Source organism: Erythranthe guttata, chromosome 14, assembly GCF_056151865.1.
Source record: "Erythranthe guttata isolate IM_541 chromosome 14, IM_541, whole genome shotgun sequence".
NCBI classification, from domain to species: Eukaryota; Viridiplantae; Streptophyta; class Magnoliopsida; order Lamiales; family Phrymaceae; genus Erythranthe; species Erythranthe guttata.
Window position 1 is genome coordinate 1,660,119 of NC_142546.1, and position 14,408 is coordinate 1,674,526.

A 14,408-nucleotide genomic window follows, 5' to 3' on the forward strand; every position below is an offset into this window, starting at 1 on the left:
TGTGTGTGTGTGTGTGTGTGTGTGTGTGTTATATCATAAGACCTTAACATGTAAGAAACTAAGAATTCATGAATAAAACAAGCGCAGAAAGCTTGTGTCGTAGATAGATGGCAGCACACAAATCAATAACATTTTGAATATAAAAGGCTTAAAAAAAAAAAAAAAAAAAACAGATATACAATTACTGCAAGATTTAGCCATGCAAAAATAAAACCCAAACAGATTTTTTTGGGAAGATATACGAATTTGTTCCTAAAAATCGATACCTAATATCAGATTAATGAACCCCTCATTCCGAGTCGGGTGAGCCACCGGGAACCAGCTGCAATCAAAACATAAATATATTAGCCTCGAAATTTATGGCACTCACGAAAATATAGGATAAATTTTCAATGGATTTATCGTAAACTTACTATTGCAATGTTGTTTCCATTAAGCAAGATTTGATCGAGTTTTGTAATGCGTCTTCCTTCGGAGGTGATCTCGCTGAATAAACACATTGGATAACAAAATCGATAGTTAAAAAAATTGAATGAAGGAGAGTAGTAATTATAACAACTATGAAGGACAAACAAGTATTAAAAAAAACATTGACTTCGTCAGTTATGTAATATAACGATGACCTTTGTCAAAATTCTGAGCTCGACTGACTAAAAAAATATAGAGTTGAAACCTCTCCGAAACACAAAATTAGAAGCAAAATAGAGGAATTCCTAAATCCGATTATACCTTTATACTTTTCATCGTTTTAGTCACCACGTAATCATTCAATAATTGGTCATGATTTTTAAGTAAATTTTACAACTTATACAAATTGAATATATAGACGAGGAGAAGCATTATCCTAAATGTGATGACCACCAATATCTGGGATACACGTTATTCAAGTTCAATCGAATACAAACTCAATATCCTTCAAAATAGGAATATTCTAGTTATTGTGCAGCCATCATAATGTAATAGTATACCTACATATTTGGTTTGGCATTCTCAATCGAAGGACTACAACAAACCCTAATTGAGATGATTTGGTGCCGCAAATAAGAATATTCCCTCCACATATTTGGGTTACATTTGCATTTCTGCCACTATAACAGGTTAGACGCGAGTTTTTCTTGACATAGAACTATCTTAAGATACGGTTTCCAAGTACCCGAGTAATTCTAAATTCTCGTTAACTGGAAACTTGAAGTGTCACAGCATGATACTAAAGTTGTTCGTTACAAGATTATCGACCACTGTGGATCTTCAGAAGCAATAATGAAACCACTAATTACCTTAAAAATATAACCAAATCAAAACGGAAATCGTACAAGTTGTCTTCCTATTCGTTCATTGCATAAAAAAGTGCTAGGAAAAAAACAAAACACACCTAGTTAATTAAATGTAGCCGAACGAGAAAATAAGACCCGATGGTTTCATCCGAACTACTTGATGATATCTTACGATTCAAACAGTTATAGTTCTTAGCTGTATCAGATTCAGACACACAAAAACTCAACATACAAACAGCAAAACCAACATCAATATAATCAATTCATCTGCAGAATTCACCATACAAAAAAAATTAATTTCAAAAAAAAAAAGAGAGATGATTTCGATTAACAGACTTACTATTCAGTAACATCCTCCAACACCATGTTAACATAAACATCGAATCCACGGAGAATACCAACCAACTCTTTGTCTCCCTTCATTATAACCCATATTTTCGACCCGACGCACCGATCAATCAGCTCTGAATTGCAAAATCAAACACAATAAACAAAGACCCATTAAAATCAATTTTAATTAGTTTCAGGCGATTTCTTCAAAATTCAAGTTAGGGTTACTGGGGAATTAAATTTAAACAGCCGTTTAGAAAAACGAACCTGATGGGAAGAGCTGCGACGGATTGTTCGACGACATTGATGAAAGAAATTTGCAGAATTGAGAAGGGGGTTTTTCAATTGGGGTTTTGGTTCCAAAAGTGTGTGGAGAAGACGACAGAGTGTACATTGAAGTTGCTTCCCAGAAACACGATTATTGGGCAAAGTATAGTAATTTATGGGGTTTGCATTAAGGAAGAATTGTAATTTTGGCCTTATATGTTGGTATCTTTAGGGATTTAGTCCTATAAGTTGTTCTATTTCAATTTACGCGCAATAATTATGCAAAAGTAGTATTTTTAGTCATATTTCACCCGAACTTTGAATTTTAGCCGTTGTTTAATGATGTACCTAACAAACTGCAGAAATTTATTTATATGGACACTTAGAAACTATAAATGCTCCTCTAATTTGGTTTATAGATGAGTCGTCTCGCATAATTAATGTTGTACCAATGGTAAGCTAGATGTCGAATTTATAGATTTCCAAGATTATTTGCCGCATCATAAAATTAAAAATCATGTAAAATAGGACTAAAAATACTATATTTGCAATATTATTGAATGTAAAACTGAAACATGACAAGTTAGAGGATTAAATTCCCAAATAGGCAAACATAGAGGACCAAAACTACAATTTTCTCTTTACATTAAACTAATTTTACAAACTACTTGGGTTTTGATGTAATTTATAAAAGTGGAGGGGTATTTTCGTAAATAAACTTACCAATATTTCTATGTATTTTGTAATTTACCCTTATTTCTATCTAAAGCCAATTTGTTAACAAAATTTATGTATTTTACAATTCAACATAAATAAATAATATTAAAAAAAAAAAGTGATCCGCTTACATTGGCCATTACTCTCCATAATTAGATCTTACAATACAGGAGAACGATACATCATCGATTAGTCCGAATACACGGAAAAAAAGTCGAGCACAAACTCGTAAAATTCAAAAATAGCCGCACAGATAAATACCAAATTTGTAGGCTTATGAAGAATCATTGATCGAAGAAACCGAACCATCTCTACATGTCCTACGGAACCTTCCAATCTTCTATTCATCCGTCACACATCCATTCGAGGCCGAAAGTACATTCTTAATGTACTGAAAAAAAGAAGCAAGAAATACAAACTTAAATCGGAGCTTTTCAGACAAGTGCAATTGACTACATTATATATAATATATTTACGTTACGTACCTTGTAAAGAACTCCTCGATCAGCCTTGTAAGCAGGTGGGGCCCACCTCTTTCTGCGCTCATTCAACTCCTCGTCTGTTAGCTTCACATCCATTCTTCGATTCTTAATGTCTATTGTGATAATGTCTCCATTCTCAATCAGACCAATCGGACCCCCTTCCTGAAATTTATATAAATGTAATAAATTTTCATTTTCAAGACAATGAAATTATCTGTTCAAAATTTGCATTTGCATTTGCATTTACCCCTCTATTAATTTAATATGACGAAAACTTTGTGCTTCGCGAGAAAATGAATTAAATGAAGGCAAGATTACCTGCGCCTCGGGACAAATGTGGCCCACCACATAACCGTGCGAGCCTCCAGAAAACCTTCCATCAGTTAGCAACGCAACTTCCTGGGAAAAGAAAAATTCAAATGAAATTTCGGCTAAATGGCAATGAAATTAAATTAACTTTAAATTATCAAAATAAAACCTTGCCAAGTCCAGCCCCCATTATTGCACTAGTCGGGGTCAGCATTTCAGGCATGCCAGGACCACCTTTGGGTCCTTCTCCTCTAATAACAACTACTTTCCCCTGAAAAATTAATATCATCAATTTTTACAGTGTCTTTAAAAAAATATCTGGTTAATTTAAAGGAAAAAAAAAAAGAATAAGATGCATTTTTTTGTTAAAGAGGAAGCAATCGGTTTTACCTTAAAACTTGTTGGATTCTCGGAGATAGCTGCGATCATAGATTCTTCTCCTTCAAATACGAGTGCAGGGCCTATAAAATAAAAATTTCAAGAATTAGTTCCTATGCAATAATGAGACAGCGCAAACTATATGAAAAAATCGGGATAATACGAAAACAAAAAATAAGCATATTACCTGAGAAGTATAACCCTTCTTTCCCGGTGATTTTAGCCACAGAGCCTTCTGGTGCAAGATTGCCGTACAGTATCTGTATGTGACCAGTTTCTTTGATCGGGTTTGACAAGGGCCTAATTATTTGCTGCAAAATAAAACAATTATAACAAGAAAACGAGAGGCACTTACTCGGAGCAGAAGCATGAAATAAACAATTTACGAGAAGAAAAAAAATTTACTGCCACAAACATACCTGTCCTTCGGACAGGGCAGGAAATAGCTTCGCATTCTCAGCCAAAGTTTGTCCCGTCACTTCAAAAAAATAAAAGTGAAAATTATGGTGTCCATTTATATAACATATATGTATGTATGTATTGTATTATCAACAAAAAAATTGAGGAACTTACCTGTAAGACAATCCCCGTCTAAAAACCCGAGTTCCAATAACATTCGAATGATTGCAGGTGTACCTCCAATCTAAATTATGAAAATATTAGAAACTATTCGAGGTACAATTGAAAAACGAGATTGTAAAAATTTAAATTAAAATACCTTGTGTACATCTTCCATAACATATTTACCGCTAGGCTTAAGATCTGCAAGAAACGGAACTTGATCGCTGACCTTTTGGAAATCATCTAGAGTTAATTTCAGACCAACAGACCTGCCAAATTCATATGCTATTTATTGTCATGAAAATGCTTTTACTTTTTTTTTTTGTTTTCATGAAAAAGGAATTGTACTAACTTGGTAAATAACCCACCTTGCAATGGCAATTAAATGCAAAACTGCATTAGTGGACCCACCGAGCGCCATCACCATAACCATCGCATTACGTATGGATTTAGGGGTGATGATGTCACGAGGCTTCAAATCGAGTTTAAGCAACTCTAGCAAATATTTGCCAGCGAGGCGGCATTCATCTAATTTCAGAGGGTCTTCTGCTGGGGTCGAAGAACTTTAAGAAAAAAAATAGTTAAAAAAATAGTTATGCATACAAATTTGTTAAGATTGTAAAACAATTAAATAAAGTGCTCGATTGTATTCTTTTTACCTGTAAGGAAGAGACATGCCCATTGTTTCAATAGCTGAGGCCATTGTGTTTGCGGTGTACATTCCACCACACGCCCCTGCTCCAGGGCAAGAATTACGAACTACTGCCATCCTTTCTTCGTCGCTTACAGTACCATTCACGTACTCTCCATAAACCTACAGAAACAATCATTTAGTGATTTTATTTTTTTATATTTATTTTTCCGTAGAGGGAAAAAAGATGGCTAAGTTCAAGATAAACAAACGGACTTACCTGGAAAGCGGATACTATATCATATGTGTGACCTTGAAAATGACCTGGCTGCAACGAGACCAATAATACGAAAAATCAGTATCACCTTCGAGGCGAATTTACAAATGCGTACAAATGTATAGAGTCAACTATGACGTATCGTAATACTTTCGGAACGATGATTAAATATTTTTTGATTCGTCTGAAACAAAATTACCAACGAAGCTTTTGTGTTATTTTTCAAGAAACAAAAGTCAAATTGGATCACGATTCAGGCATAATCTAATCCCTTTCGTAGAGTCCGAAAATAAACTACTAGTCTACTTACAAATAAGAAAGAAAAAAAAAACATAGACGTGAAAAACGAAAACCTACTCAAATATATTTTGAAGACAATACAATGGTACTCGTAATCCTATGATATCAACTACAAAACGGACAACTCGATGTGCACGACTTTGAAATGAACACGATCTCATTAACCAAACAACAGGAATTCCTTTTACCGATAACGGATATTGAATTAGCAACGAGATCTAACCTTAATTGTTCCACCGTAGACCATAATGCTCGGTCGATTCAGTCTTCCCATAGCCATAATAGTACCTGGCATCTGCAAGTAAAGAATTTCAATGATCTAGTACGACAAAATAACACCACGAAACTGATTTACTCCAACAACTAACAGAACAGAGAAGCTGAGATACAGCATTGGCTATCAAAGAAGCTTTTCGGGACTCAACCACATTACCAATTAACCAAAAAAAAAGACGAAATTACCTAATCGAATCCAATTTTATTCACAATTGAATCAAACATAAACGAAATCAAAATGGGACTGAAGATAGAGGAATCGGGGTTTTACGTTCTTGTCGCAGCCGGGGATGGAGATGTTGCCGTCGTACCACTGAGCAGCCATGACGGTCTCGATGCTGTCGGCGATCAAATCCCTCGATTGCAGACTGTAGCACATGCCTCTGGTCCCCATTGAAATGGCGTCGCTCACGCCGATGGTGTTGAACCTGAACCCGACCATCCCGGCGTTCTCGACGCCTTCCTTCACCGCCTCGGCGAGCTTCAGCAAATGCATGTTGCAGGTGTTGCCCTCGTACCAGACCGAAGAAATCCCCACCTGGGGTTTGTGCATGTCGTCATCCGACAGGCCCACGCCGTAGAGGATCGCCTGGGAGCCGCCCTGCGACTTGGGCTCCGTGATTCTCGAGCTGTACTTGTTGAGATTCGCGGCCGCGGCCGCCGCCGGGGGCGGTGGGACGTCGGTTTCGGTGGTGGCGGCGCGGATTGTGAAGGAGGAGGGGGGTTTGAGGTGGGCGGAGGATGGTGGGAATTGGGTCCTGAGGGATGTTGGTGGTGGTGAGTGGGGGAGTAGGAAGGAGGCCTGCATGGTGGCTGAGCGGCGGCGGCGGCGGCGGTGGTTTGTGGTGGTGGTTGGGGTTTAAGGGAGGGGTTACTGAATAGGATGAAGATGGGTAGTGTAGTGTGACAGCAGAGAATTTGGGCTTTTGGTTGTTGGAAAAGCTATATTTGGATAAAGCCGTAATTAGCCCATAATATTGTACAATTTTGAATAAATTATTAGTTCGATAAATTAATCGAATTTATCGATGCTGATTGTATTAATATATAGAGGTTTAACTGTATTTTATGGATAAAAAATTCAAATTTACCGTAATAACTCAAATTAATTTGAACTTGGATTTGCTAATTTAAAATTATTTATGGTCGTTGTACTATGGGACGAAATTGAATTGATAGGATCGAAATTATCGTTTTTGAAAAAAATCAGCAAATGGGAATTGGAATTTTGAAAATTGGAATGAAAAAACTCGTTTCGAAAATTGGAAATTTTCAGTTTGGAATCCCCAAAATTCGGAAAATTCCATGTATTTACTCACCTGAAATATAAATATATAGATACATAAATTTCGGGAAACAATATCGTTTCAGAAAACGGAATCTCAAATAGATTTCTATTCCAGTCCAAACAAAATGGAATCGGATTTTTAATTCATAACGAAAAATATTGTTCCATAATCCAAAAAAAGTTGAATCAGAATCGACGAAAATCGGATATTTCGGATATTTTATAACCTTTAAATATACAAATCCAAATAACCTCCATGCAATTTTTTTCTTTTTCTGTTTATATTACTAGCATTTTTTCCCCGTGCGATGCACGGGATATTATTTAAAAATTGAAGAAAGTAATCAATTTAATATATAATAAGAAAATATACTACATAGTAAAATTTAATAATGTAGTGTTATTCATATTATAGATAACATTAGTTTTTTTAAATACTGCAGATTAAGATTTATAATCCAAATATATAGATTAAGATTTAACAAATTGAATTTCTATGTTTACCTTTCTGATCTAAAATATATTGATGAAAAATAGGAGATTGATAATTGTTGAAAATTATAGTAAAAAAATTACTAGAAAAAAATATTAAAAATAAATAATTACAGAAACACCATTAAGATTTGTTAGGGTTACAAAGGGTTTGGACTAGAATCAAATTGGCCCAATTTATGGTGGTTGCAAAGCCTTGTATCAGTAGCAAGCTAACCCTAATAGGCCTTTTAACAAGTAATTTCATTTCCAGCCCATTGAAAATATGTAAACCATTTAAAGGGTACCATTTCATTTTTATTTTTTTATGGTAAATCACGGATAACCTTCGGGTAAGAATAAACAATTTACAAATTTCTATCATATTGATAATTACAAAAATCCCTAAAACTAACTGCCCGCTATAAAACTTAACGGGACGAACGAATTGACACAATTATCATTTTATTAAACAAACAAACTATAGATAAATTACTCGTATCCCTTGAGGTAAGAAAATATATTATAATTACGTCCATCAAGGTAGATTTGAAAATTCACAACGAATATTCGATGAAATCTTGTCGCCCGGCTAATTGGATTGGGCTTTTGCAAGAATGGCATTTGTTGAGTATTTGAGATTCATAGTTTAATGGGTAGAAAGTGTCCGGTTTTCGGTTAATTAAATTTTGCCGGGCCGGATCTTATATCCCCTCATAACCTATGGAATAAATTTTAATTTTTTACTTCTAGATTAAACTAGTCCAACTTAAATTGTATGATAGAGAAGTCATACAATTTTCTGCACACAATAAAAAATTGTAGGATTGAAGTATTATTTTGGTAATTTATATATACTAGTTATAACAAAAATCGTCAAGATTGAAACTTATTTGGCCATATAATATTTGTACTATTCAACTTTTATTTTGCTTTTGAGTATTTTATATGCAAAAACTTTTACAAATAGATTATAAGTTGTTTTTGCTCATAATCTATTTTGAAGTGTTTATAAAATCAATTTTTGTTTTTGCTTCTCTTAAAATAAGTAATTTTAAGCTATAATTCGTTAAACACCGATAATTATATTTTTTTCTATTTAAATTTATTTTCCAGTAAATTTGCAAACGCCATCAACTTCTAAAAATAAGAACTTGAAACCAATTTAACTCACGATCCAAGCTTATGCTTTTTAAATAAGTTTTTTTGCAAACACCATCTATATATTAATTAATTAAATAAGACTTTTCTACTACATGCATATAAAGTAAAGTTCTTAGTTCTTCGGCGCGTGTTTGTAAAGTTCATTGCTCCTAACCATGGTTAATCAGTCAAATCACAAATGTATTCTTAGTCAGAGAATTTGAGCACGAGTTACTACTACTCTAGTCAATAAAAACACTAGACTTTTCTGACAAATAACTTCGACTTAGAAAACCATTGAACATACCGACAACTTGTATTTTTCTTAATTTTATACAAATATTTCTAAATAAAAGAACAATTGTGTTTTGCCATTTATGGATAGTGGGACAAATGACAAATGAAAAAAAAATCATCCTTCAAGTTGCACTAATTTTAATTTTACATTTGTTACCCCATGTTCACAAAAAAGACATATTTAGTCCTTCATGTTTCAATAATTTCGCACTATTTGTTATTTCCGGTAATTTACTGTTAGTTCTTAAGTTAAGAAAATTGATGTGCACACATTTGATTCTGTTATAACGAACGGAAAATTGATGAGATGACTAAAAATGATGAAATTCGAAATCATGAGGGACCGAATATATTTTTTGTAAACATGGAGGACCAAATGTGCAATCGATCAATACAAATTTGAGGGACCAAATGTGAAAATATATATATATATATATATATATATATATATATATATATATATATATATATATATATATATATATATATATATATTGATTCATCAACAAACTCAGTCTCTAATATGTAGTACAATATGCCTTGTAATTTTCCTATGCTTAGAAAGTTTGAATAGTATTACGAATTACGATATCCATTACGCACCACAAATTATTTCGTGCAATGTTTGAATTATTTCGGGAGTTATTTTAATTTTATTTTGTGGAAATGTATTTTAATGGAATAATTTGAGCATTAGAGTAATGTTTGCTTGTAATTTGATAAGTCATAAGAGACAAAATAAAATGTAGCAGATAATTCATGTTTAAAATATGGGAAGCGTATTTTGAAAGAATAATTTGTGAGAAAAATGTGATGTTTATTTGAAATTGTTCATTTACTTATAATTTGATAAGAGACAAAATAAAATGTAGCAGATAATTAATGTTTAAAATGTGGGAAACGTATTTTGAAAGAATAATTTGTGAGAAAAGTGTGATGTTTATTTGAAATTGTTGTGCAAATACTTTTTGAAAAAATGAAATTGCCAAAATTAGCTATACATCATCATATAATTGTCCCCTGATGCATGTGATTTAGGAGTACACGTTATTCCGTGTAAATTGAAGTTCGTATATACATAAATCGTACGGATCGAAGTGTAGTTACTATTTTCGAAAAAAAAATCCAATTCCCTTACAAAATATCTGGACAAATAGAGAGTCGATTTTTCTTTCTTTCTGAAATTGGAAGAATATTTTGTGTTCCAAAAAAATTGTCAGATCAAAATCGGTAAAATACCTCAAATTATATTCCATTTTTTCGTTCGAGTGTAATAAAAAATACATATAATTGATATTATTATAATGTAATTATTTTCAAGAATAAAGTGGGGTTTCATATATATTATTTCCTATTTTCGATTAAAAGAAAATTGAAAATCAGAATTCTAGAAGATAAAAAAATCATGATGAAATTGATGATATGTCCTTTATTTGAAAAACAAATTTGTTCAACAATCAATTGAAATTAATGGATTGCTTTTGGATCCAGAAATTGATTAAAAAGAAAAGAAAAAAAGAAATAGGAAACTTACAGTTTTCATCCCAAGTTTGCATCTACTTTACATTTGATCTCTTATGTTCACAAAAAAAACATATTTGGCCCCGCATGTTTCAATAATTTAACAATTTTGATCATTTTCGTCAATTTACCGTCAGTCTGTCAGTTAAGGTGGTGGTGGACACATGTTTGATTCCGTTAATTTTAACAAAAACTTGATGGAGAGAACTAAAAATATTAAAATTTTCAAACATGAAGGACCGAATGTATTTTTTGTGAATATCGGGGACCAAATGTATAATCGGTGCAAACTTGAGGGATGAAAACTGTATTCATCCGAAAAAGAAATTGAAAGTTCTTGGCTATACTTCCACTATAAATAAAGGCGTTTCATCAACACTTTTCTTCACAACAAATACAAGCGCAGTAATTAATTACTTAATCCTCAAAAGTATTAATTAATTAGCAACTAATTAATACTGCTGTGTTAATATGGCTTCATCAGCACTTCTTGAAAATGAAATTGTTCGCCCTGTTTCTAACTTTTCTCCCAGTTTATGGGGTGATCAGTTCATCAACTACACTTCTGATCTTCAGGTAATATATATATATATATATATATATATATATATATATATATATATATGCACACGTGGTTATTATTTTACATATATGTGTACTATATAAGTATACATGCACACTAATTAAGTTAAACCTATTTAAAATAATACATTCGGGACTAACAAAATTCTATTAATTTAGCGAAATATTAAATTATCGAACTACTAGTTTAATATATTTTTGCTGAGTTGGGACCGAAAGAAAGTATTATTTAAGTGAGATTATTAATTTATCGAGGTTCAACTGTATCGTATATTGTCTCTAAATTAAAGTACATAAATATTGTTCATTTGTTATTAATATAATTAATTAATTAACAGGTGAGAGAAGAATATTCCGAGGGTATTCAAGTGTTGAAGAATGAAGTTTGGACTATGCTGAAAGCCAAGGAGACTAAAATTTTCGACGGTCTGAATCTGATCGACACGATCGAACGCTTAGGCATTTCGTACCACTTCGAAGATGAGATTGAAGAAAAATTGCAACAATATTTCAATATGGATACAAACTACGAGGACAAAACCTACGACTTGTACACGGTTTCGCTTCATTTCCGTGTTTTCAGACAGCACGGTCACCGTATATCTTCCGGTAATTAAGTGCAAGTCTATATATATACACGCATGTTTTTTTGTGTGTACTCGATTTATTAATTAATTATTTTTTTTATCAGGTATATTTAGGAAATTCATGGATGGTGAAGGGAAATTCAAAGAGGTTATCAAGAGTGATGCAAAGGGTTTGTTGAGTTTGTACGAAGCATCGTATCTTCGCGTACACGAAGAGGATATTCTCGAAGATGCTCTTGCTTTCGCCACAAGCAACCTTAAGTCCATTGCACCAAATCTAAGCTCACCCTTAAGAGAATATGTTTTTCATGCCCTAGTTCAACCTTTGCATTTCGGGAATCCGAGAATCGAAGCGCGTAATTTCATCTCTTTTTATGAACAAGATGAAAACAAAAACGAATCCCTTCTTCGTTTTGCCAAATTGGACTATAATCTACTGCAGACGCTTCACAAAGACGAGCTCCGTGAAGTCTCGAGGTATATATATAACGTCGTCGAGATAAATACGCATTTCTTGTTTCGTCGATTAAATATGTTGTTAATTATAATTGATTTATTTTGATTTAGGTGGTGGAAAGAGTTGGACCTAGTTTCGAAGCTTCCGTACGCAAGAGATCGAGTGGTCGAGTGTTACTTTTGGGCAATGGGAGTGTACCACGAGCCTCAATACTCTCGCGCTCGAGTCATGCTCACTAAAACCATTATCATGACTTCCATAATCGACGACACTTACGATGCTTATGGTGTTATCGAAGAACTCAATATTTTCACCGACGCCATTGAAAAGTAATTAAAAAAATTTTAAAAACCTAAAATTTTGTCATGCATGCTTATAAGTTTTGTTAATTAATATATTTTTTGTTTAATTTATTTAGGTGGGATATTAGCCAAATCGATCGACTCCCCGAGTACATTAAACCGTTCTATTCGGCTCTTTTGGATCTCTACGTGCAATTTGAAAAAGAACTAGAGCAAGAAGGAAGATCTTATGCCATAACCTATGCCAAAGAATCTGTATGACTTAATTTAAGCCCTAACAAAAAAAAAATTAAGATTCTTTCTCCTTTTATATATATATATATGATTTACTAAATTTTGTCATACATTAAATCATGTGGTGTAGCTTAAGGAATTGGTGAGGAGCTACCATGTAGAAGCAAAGTGGTTCATTGAAGGATATTTGCCTCCATTCAATGAATATTTGGACAATGCTTTAATCACATGCTCTTATTGTTACCACACAACCACCGCTTTGCTCGGAATAAAATCCGCAAACGAGCCCGATTTCGAATGGCTTAGTCAGAAACCTAAGATGCTTGTAGCAAGTCTCAAAATCTGTCGTCTCATTGATGATATCGCTACTTATGAGGTATACAAATGAAGCAACTTATTATAGATACCTAATACTTCAAGTTTACTTGAAACCGTATAAGTACTGCATCTGAATTTAGCTGAATAACTGCATATGAATTTACCTGAATTGAATATTATTTTTCTTTGAGTTCGTAAATATATACTTGTTGTTGAGATTCCTAGGTTGAGAAGGCAAGAGGACAAATAGCTACCGGAATCGAATCCTACATGAAGGAATTTGGAGCAACAAAGGAAGAAGCGATGGACAAATGTTTCGAAATAGCAACAAATTCATGGAAAGATATGAACGAGGAGTGCTTAAAGCCGTCGTCTCACCCAAGGAGTGTCCTAATGAGAATCCTTAATCTTGAAAGAATGATCGATGTCACTTATAAGAACAACGAGGATGGATACACTCAACCCGAAAAGGTCCTTAAACCACACATCGTTGCCTTGTTCGTCGACCCCATCAAGATTTAAGTATTACGTTATATTCAAGTTATTTGAATAAATAATTAAGCCATAATTAAGGTGGTAATCAAGGAATATTATTACATAATAAGGCTCTTTGTCTTTAATTTGTACTTGTATTGATTGTTCTATATATGGTGTAATGTTTCCATGATGTTTTACTATGCAATAAAAAAATTACATCAATTCAAACCAAGCTAATTAGTATATTGCATCATTGAATGATCGGATTCTAATGCTGAGTAATATAATTATATTATCCTAATATTATTTAACTGGTCGTAATTGGATAAAGTTGTGATTAGTCCTAATAACTGAAAACGGATAAAAATCGTAAACATGCAAGTACAAACAATTTTATTCAAATTCCAGAAATTGCGATTCCGATTTTTTTTTTATGGAGTAGAATTGGAATAAGTTTTCCACTTCCAGATTTTGTTTCTTCCGCAAGTGCTAATACCGGTCCGATTAGTACGATTTCGACCCCCATTCAGTATAAAACAAACTAGTTGGGCTACGCTTCAATTTTTAGATAGGTTTATTGGGCCTTATTAAGCCAATGTCACAACTCCTATCAGATAAGTTTATGCTAAAAGAATAAATAAGCACGACCAAAAAAATTAAAAAAAGTTAAAGAAATTAGGGCAAATTACACCTGCACCCTTGAGGTATGCTAAAACAACTCTAAGGTACATGTGGTATTGGTAAATTACACCTTCACCCTTAAGGTATGCTAAAATAAATTTAAGGTCCCTATAGTATTAGTAATTACATTCACACCCATGAAACAATTACCGAAGCCAATATCTCGTGTCCTGGGGACCGATATGCACTATGTTTGTAACTTGCGGGGGCCGTTATTACTACCATAGCCGAAAATTTATTGTATAACA

At 33.3% G+C, this 14,408-nt stretch overlaps 3 protein-coding genes across 3 annotated transcripts; 1 reads left to right on the forward strand and 2 right to left on the reverse strand.

Moving 5' to 3' along the window:
• Positions 1-51: 51 nt before the first annotated feature.
• Positions 52-2,006, reverse strand: LOC105963358 (sm-like protein LSM5). Its single transcript, XM_012987750.2, has 4 exons — positions 1,872-2,006; positions 1,615-1,738; positions 414-486; positions 52-322 (listed from the first exon to the last, which is right to left on the reverse strand). The coding sequence occupies exons 1-4, from the start codon at positions 1,996-1,998 to the stop codon at positions 290-292; spliced, it is 357 nt and encodes a 118-aa protein (XP_012843204.2). The 5' UTR covers positions 1,999-2,006; the 3' UTR covers positions 52-289.
• A 659-nt stretch (positions 2,007-2,665) lies between these two features.
• Positions 2,666-6,841, reverse strand: LOC105963095 (dehydratase family). Its single transcript, XM_012987464.2, has 14 exons — positions 6,074-6,841; positions 5,750-5,821; positions 5,230-5,277; positions 4,978-5,132; positions 4,687-4,881; positions 4,476-4,587; positions 4,331-4,400; positions 4,177-4,235; positions 3,945-4,068; positions 3,770-3,840; positions 3,549-3,650; positions 3,389-3,469; positions 3,074-3,232; positions 2,666-2,979 (listed from the first exon to the last, which is right to left on the reverse strand). Exons 1-14 carry the CDS (start codon positions 6,608-6,610, stop codon positions 2,929-2,931), a joined length of 1,836 nt encoding a protein of 611 aa, XP_012842918.1. The 5' UTR covers positions 6,611-6,841; the 3' UTR covers positions 2,666-2,928.
• A 4,073-nt stretch (positions 6,842-10,914) lies between these two features.
• LOC105963360 (germacrene A synthase-like) lies at positions 10,915-13,687 on the forward strand. The gene is made up of 7 exons (XM_088813189.1): positions 10,915-11,098; positions 11,443-11,713; positions 11,796-12,168; positions 12,259-12,477; positions 12,567-12,705; positions 12,815-13,060; positions 13,228-13,687. The coding sequence occupies exons 1-7, from the start codon at positions 10,994-10,996 to the stop codon at positions 13,522-13,524; spliced, it is 1,650 nt and encodes a 549-aa protein (XP_088669315.1). The 5' UTR covers positions 10,915-10,993; the 3' UTR covers positions 13,525-13,687.
• Positions 13,688-14,408: the final 721 nt, after the last annotated feature.

Excerpts from the sequence above, each read along its gene's own strand:
- LOC105963358 (XM_012987750.2), bottom strand. The coding sequence starts at position 1,998 with ATGTACACTCTGTCGTCTTCTCCACACACTTTTGGAACCAAAACCCCA. Across the intron at positions 487-1,614 it reads TTGGAGGATGTTACTGAATA|CGAGATCACCTCCGAAGGAA; the intron begins GTAAGTCTGTTA and ends GTGTTTATTCAG. Across the intron at positions 323-413 it reads ATGGAAACAACATTGCAATA|CTGGTTCCCGGTGGCTCACC; the intron begins GTAAGTTTACGA and ends TTTTGATTGCAG.
- LOC105963095 (XM_012987464.2), bottom strand. The coding sequence starts at position 6,610 with ATGCAGGCCTCCTTCCTACTCCCCCACTCACCACCACCAACATCCCTC. Across the intron at positions 4,588-4,686 it reads CATTTAATTGCCATTGCAAG|GTCTGTTGGTCTGAAATTAA; the intron begins GTGGGTTATTTA and ends TGAATTTGGCAG. Across the intron at positions 4,401-4,475 it reads TTATGGAAGATGTACACAAG|ATTGGAGGTACACCTGCAAT; the intron begins GTATTTTAATTT and ends TTCATAATTTAG.
- LOC105963360 (XM_088813189.1), top strand. The coding sequence starts at position 10,994 with ATGGCTTCATCAGCACTTCTTGAAAATGAAATTGTTCGCCCTGTTTCT. Across the intron at positions 11,099-11,442 it reads ACTACACTTCTGATCTTCAG|GTGAGAGAAGAATATTCCGA; the intron begins GTAATATATATA and ends ATTAATTAACAG. Across the intron at positions 12,478-12,566 it reads TTCACCGACGCCATTGAAAA|GTGGGATATTAGCCAAATCG; the intron begins GTAATTAAAAAA and ends TAATTTATTTAG.